The following is a 6746-nucleotide window of genomic DNA, read 5'->3' as shown; positions in this document are numbered from 1 at the left end:
TATGTAACTATCAGCTCCGTTAAATACACATAAGACTCATTGAAACGTCACATGTCACTCTAATATTCGTCCCATCATAATTTTAAAAAAATCTTATTAATTGATTTTAAAAAATAAAAAAATTAATTAATAATAATTTTTCTAAATAATAAAAAATAAAAACAAAATAAAAAATCTAACTCATAAAAAAAAAACCAACTCAATTTTTTTTTTTTAACTTTTTTTCTTTTTTCTCTTCTTCTTCAACCTCCCGTCACTTCTTTTTTATTTTTTTCTCTTTTTTCCCAAGCTTCAACCTTCTTGCCCAAGCTTGTTCTACCAAGCTTCTTGTCCCAACTCAACCACCCTACGATAGATCTAACCCACAAAGCCAAAATCCACAGGCCAAAAATCCAGATTTACACAAAATCAAACAAAACCCAAGCGATGACTCTGGTGAATCCTTCCACTACTAGAAATATAGGCTTTTACTTCGTTTTTTACCCATAGAATATAAAAAAACTGAAGTAAAAACATTTCAATGGGTTTTTACTTCGCTTTTGGGAATGGTAGAATATAAAAATAGGCTATTACTTTGGTTTCTTAAAAAAATGAAGTTAAAATAGAAAATGAGCAAGGGCCATGTTTGGTTTGCACACTATATTGGGGTTTTTCACTTCGGATTTTATGAAAAAACCGAAGTGAAAAGTGGAGCAAACCAAACGCGGCCCTGAAGGCTTTTACTTCGGTTCTTATATAAGAACCAAAGTAGAAATGGTACTTTCTACTTCGGTTTTTATATAAGAACTGAAGTAAAAGAGTTTTAATACCCTTAATATATAGCTCTCGCCTCATTCGTCTCTCTGAAGCAAAAATCCCAAACGTCAAACCCAGAAAACCTCCATTGTTGTCGTATTCCCACGAGGGTTTCATTAAATATGTCATTTTTTTATGTTTTTTTTACCATTTGAAACCATTTTTCTTACTTAAAACAGAAATATTCGTTCTATTTTATTTTTGAGGGAGAAAATAAAAACTTTGGGTGTGGGTATTTTTAGGGTTCGAAAATGAGTATTGTTATTGGACTTTGACTGGTTTTCTTACATTAAAATGTGTTCTTGAGCTTCAAAAAAGGTATGAATCACTAAATCTTTGTTTGTATGATTTTTTTTATTTTCTATATTATTTTCAGATTTTTTTTTCTTATAGATATAATGTGTTTATTATATATAGGTTTTAGAGTTGCTAATATTGATTTAGAGGTTATTTTGAGCATCAAAGAAGGTTTGTTACCTTAAAACTTTGTTTGTGTTAATTTTTTTTGTATTATTCCGAATTTAATACTTATCTTTTAGTATATCTGTGTTATATTTTTTTTATTTATTTTGTTATTTTATATAATGTTATTAATTATATATATATATATTAGTAAAATATAAAAATTGTTGTGACTTGCTATTTAAATTTCTAAACATAGCTTCAATAGGTAATATTGTTGTCAATGTTAGAACTTGAAATGTTTGGATTATTAATGACATTTGTTTTTTATTTTCTATAACTAGCTAGCTTGATATGTTGTTTGATGATTATGTAACTAGTTTAATTAATTATGTAATTGATTTTTATTTGTTTTTGTTTAAGCTTTTTAGTAGGGTTGTTGATTTAGTTGCCAATTTGGTATTGATTTTGAGTGACTTCAAGAGTAAATTTTATTTATTTCTATTGTAATATTTATTTATAAAATTAGAGTTAAATCATGCATGTTTTACTTTAGTGAAATAGGTTCTAGGAAATTTGTTGTTGGCGGTGATATAAGGATTGAATTATGTGTGTTGATTTTGTATTTGTTTGTGTTTAATTTATATATAATTATAAAATTGGGATATGCTACAAAAACAAAGGAAACTTCACCAATTTTTTATAGATTTTATTAATTGTTTTCCTTTTTCAATTCGCACACTATGTCGAGATATTTAGTGTGTTATTTATATGTTTTTAAATTTTTGGAGATGTTAAAATGCAATTGTTATGCTGCCAAAATTTTGTTAGACTTAAGAAAATTTAATAATTAAACTTCAATTATGTTGGATGTCCTAGAAAAAAGAACTAGGAGTGGAAGATGTTGAGGGATATGAAATTTGGATAGGAGCACGAGAAACGAAGAAGACTCTTGTCGAAGATAATTTGGACAAAAAAATTGAAGAAAGAGTTGTAAGTGTTTTAAAGCAAAGTAGGAATTTTTTTTAAGTGTTGTTATAAGTTACTAATTTAATCTATCATTGGTTTGTTTCGTAGAATGAACTAAATGACAAAGTTACTAGTAGTCAAATTGTCGCCAAGGGTCGGGAGGACTTCTTGCCAATCCAACAAGAATAGTTAAACCAATTCATGACTTAAATTTATTAGTAAGGCTATTTTGTTCATACATACCTTTAGTTTTATGTGAATGTATATATAAATGTTTATGCTATTTTACTTAATTACAATTATGTGAATGTATACATGAATGATTAGATTATTCTACTTAACAATTATGTGAATGTATAAATATTTTATTTTGTAAGAATTTTAATTCTAAGTGTATAAATTTTGTGATTTTTATTTCTGTTATAAACTAAATAAAAATAAATCAATTTCAATTGTAAAAATATATATAACTATAAATTCATATAATTAGACTATTTAAAAAAATTAGGGCAAAAAAAAAAAAGAATTTGGCCATTTAAAAATAATTATAAATAATTATTAAAAAAAGAGGGGCTTTCTACTTCGGTTATTATGTAAAAACCGAAGTAGAAAGTGGGGATTCTACTTCGGTTTTTACATAATAACCGAAGTAGAAAGTGCCCACCAAGTAGAATCTGAAGTAGTGCCCACCAAGCATACCCCACTTTCTACTTCGGTTATTATGTAAAAGCTGAAGTAGAATCCCCACTTTCTACTTCACTTTTTACATAATAACCGAAGTAGAAAGCCTATTTTTCACTTCGGTTTTTAACTACTTTTTACTTCACTCCGAACTACTGCGGTTGCGAATTTTAGCGAAATCCGAAGTAAATCCAGCTTAAAAACCGAAGTAAAAGCCATTTTTTCTTGTTGTGTTCTCCAACACAAGCAGCAACTCCAACGAGTCTTTCTCCAACACAGGCGGCGATGAACCACCACAACCCAGCCCTTTGAAAACACCGCACTCCGAGCTGCTGACGCCGTCGACTCTCTCAGATCTAGTCCACCACTTATGACAGGAAAAGGAAGGAAAAGAAGGAGGATGAAAGAAGGAGATTGGCGTTGGCATCCATGGGGTCGGCGTCCATGGAAAGCTGAGAGTAAGAGTGGGTGAGAGTTGAAGAGAGGAAGGAGAGAGAGAGAAATATCGTAGAGAGAGAGGTTGAGAGTGGAAGACGATGAAGGAGAGAGAAAAATTAATTAATAATTTTTTTTAATAAAATATGACCTGGACCAAAGTACGCTGACACGTGGCATTCAAATTATCTCAATCAGCATTTAACGAACCTGGTAGTTATGGAAGTGTGTAAAATGTAACATTCAGAACTTTTGCCATCGAAAAAATAGATTGAGCCTATAAGTGTATAAAACTGAAAATATTATGTATTTATGCCACAAATACCCTTTCTAATTTATAGATGGAACAATTATTAAATTTATACCAATATTAGATGGCACTTGTTGGGTACTATATCCAGGGCCGGCCCTGAAAAAAAGTGGGCCTAAGACGGTTTTAATAAATTTAAAAAAAATAGGCATTTTTGTATATGTAATTTTTTTAAGTAATTTTAAATAAAATTAAACTAATATTTAGTAATATAAATACATTTCAATTTTTGGGCCCTGGGTAGGGGTGGGCCCTAGGCACGGGCCTAGCCCACCTATGCCTAGGGCCGGCCCTGACTATATCTAATACAAATGTATAGTTACATACATGAGAATTTAATGATAAAAGTAATTTTTTTTTAATAAAATCCTCTATGCTATATACATGAAGTCACTGCTAATGGAGGTAGCCTTATGATTAGTAGTATAACCCTTTTAATTTTTGTGTTTTTCTTTCAAAATACAAGACAATTTTTTTAATGATTCAAAATAACTCAGCAAAATTATAAATTCAAATAATTAATTCATAGAATTAACAAGTAAAAGTACATCACGCAATGCATGTAATGCAAGCAGTAGCACACAGTACACTACTTAAAAAATATTTCTCTTTGCAATTTTTTTTCCTAATATACTGCAGTTTTTTTTTGGAGTACCAAAAACCAAAATGTTTATTATCGCTGAGAAAAGTAATTATCAAGCAATTAATTAACTCTAAATATATTATTACGTACGTAATACATATTTTGTCATTTATTATTAGCTTGGCGTCCATTAATTATTAAGCAATTAATTAACTCTAAATATATATAATTAAAATTGATACGTGCGTAATGAGGGAAGAAGTAATAGTTTGCAATGTACATGCTCATATATATATAGCAAGAATTATATATATCTTGTTCATGATCGAATTTACACGCAGTACAATAGAAAGCGTTTATTCTAACATGAAAAGACATATATATTGTCATTATTTTACCAGGCATACGTAATACCCTTATGACTTCCTCACAGTACTCACATTAGATATATATTCTCCAAACCTTGTAGTACTGCACATTCTTCAAGCTTCTGAAAAATTAGGAAAAAGAGTTAGAATATTTTAAACTATGTTAGAAGATCTGTCTAATAATAAATATAATATTTTATTTTAAAATTAATTATAATGAGTGGAGTAAATCATACTCTTATATACCTTTAATTGCAGCCGCTGTCACTGTCGCTTCCACTGCTGTCACCGCTACGGTTGCAGTCACGGCGCTTGTTCATCATCCTGTGACTCCTGTCTTTCTTCTTGCCGTAGTGATCAGCCTTCTTCTCATGGCAACCACCAACACCCATCATACCGTGCGAACCGTATGATTGGTGCTCGGCATAGCCGTGGTGGTTCTGGCCATGAGCTGCATGGCTCATGCTGCTGTGAGCATGAGTCATCATTCCCATGCCATGAGAAGGTGCGGGGCTCATGCCGTAAGACTGGCCCGGGGCTGGCTTAGTCATGGGCTGACCGTACTGGCCAGTCATCATGTGGTGGCCATAGCCTTGGCCGTAGGTGGAGTTCATGTTTGGCTTGGCCACGGTGTGGTCAGGGTAGCAACTCTGACCGAGGGAAGCGTTGTGGGTCTGGCCAAGGCCAGCCATTGAATGGCCGGAGTAGTACGTTCCAGTACTGTTAGGCTTGCTGTGGCCATAACAGTTGTCGAGGCATTTTTCCTGGCAGTTCTCACTGGCTGGCTTGTAGCAGTGCATTGAGGCCATGGTCATCGATTGAGAAAGATAAAAGAAGGGATTTTAGTATAAGTTTTCTTTGAGCTGCTGATTTTGCTTGGTGGTGGAATTGGTTTACGGTTGTGAGCCCTTTATATATGGATGGATTTGCATGGAAGTAGCAATTATTTTTATTTGGGCTTACTTATTATTCTTTTGCAAAAATAAAAAATAAAATAAATATTATTCGTTCATTTAAATTATGTAAACTTTGAATCTACTTTTTCAATATAGTGACAAAAGGTTTGCCATATAAAGAAGGGTCATCTATTAAACACTTTTCATCCCAAATTATTCCAATATTTTTGTTTACACATTTATATGAATTTGTTGTATGGTCCATTCCGAAAGTATACGTGAAAAAAATGAAGGAAAAAAGAATTAATATTGAGATTTATTATTATATTATTATTTCTAAGTGATTAAATAATGTTGGGATTTTTGTTAAAAGTTAAAAGTGAATTGTTAAAAATTGAAAAAGTATTTTTGTGTGATATGGGAAAAGTTCCACGTGAATTTGGAACACTCTTTCAAGAGTGTATATAAGATGCAAGTGTCATGTATTGGGGTGTGCTCCAAGAGGTACCCAGTTTTGTACGAATGGGTGATGACTCACACACTTGACCACCACACACGCGCATTGCCGTCTGAGCTGAGCTGGCGTGTGGTGTGGTACTTTATTTTTTTTTGTTATTTAATAAAATAAATATTTTTTATTTATTAATTAATTTTAAAACGATTTATTAGGAAACTATAAACGTAATCCGTTTTAACTGCATATGATCACGCGACAATTCCTCCCACAATTAAATAAATGTTTTTTTTACCGTTTTATCGTGATCGACTTCTCTACATAAGTTAGATTAGAATAACAGGAGAATATATATTTTTTACAGAAAATATTCTCTTCTAAAATAATTGAATTTTCTCTGAGCTTTTAATGGTGTACGAGAATGAAACCTTTCGGTAGAGTGGTCCTTTCCGAAAATATATGTGAAAAAAATAAAGGAAAAAATGATTATATTGAGATTTATTATTATATTATTATGTCTAAGTGATTAAATACCTTCTAATTTCTTGTTCTGTTAATTTTTTTGTTGGTAATTAACTCAAATTTACATATGTATATATATGTACTACTATTTTTAGTGAATAGTGTTATGTCACATCAATACCACTTGATATAGCATACATTAATTGATTTAATTTAATATCAGATGTGAATATATACACTCAATATTGTCCCATAATAATAGTCAATTTTAGCCTGTCAACCAAATGGCTTAGTCATCGTGATTTGAAAAGGGAATATATATATATATATATATATAGATAACTCTTAAGAAGAAAAAACAATTATATATATGGATGATTGGAATCGAATA

The 6746-nt window shown here is 31.0% G+C and overlaps 1 protein-coding gene across 1 annotated transcript; it reads right to left on the bottom strand.

Annotated features, from left to right (window-relative positions):
* Positions 1-4468: 4468 nt before the first annotated feature.
* LOC133778577 (uncharacterized) lies at positions 4469-5430 on the bottom strand. Its single transcript, XM_062218551.1, has 2 exons — positions 4790-5430; positions 4469-4665 (listed from the first exon to the last, which is right to left on the bottom strand). Exon 1 carries the CDS (start codon positions 5356-5358, stop codon positions 4792-4794), a length of 567 nt encoding a protein of 188 aa, XP_062074535.1. The 5' UTR covers positions 5359-5430; the 3' UTR covers positions 4469-4665; positions 4790-4791.
* Between the last annotated feature and the right edge of the window lie 1316 nt (positions 5431-6746).

This window comes from Humulus lupulus, chromosome 5 (assembly GCF_963169125.1).
Source record: "Humulus lupulus chromosome 5, drHumLupu1.1, whole genome shotgun sequence".
Classification (NCBI taxonomy): domain Eukaryota; kingdom Viridiplantae; phylum Streptophyta; class Magnoliopsida; order Rosales; family Cannabaceae; genus Humulus; species Humulus lupulus.
This window is presented reverse-complemented; position numbering and strand designations above follow the sequence as displayed.

What these genes read in the sequence shown, in the direction of transcription:
- LOC133778577 (XM_062218551.1), bottom strand. Translation starts at nt 5,358, where the DNA reads ATGACCATGGCCTCAATGCACTGCTACAAGCCAGCCAGTGAGAACTGC.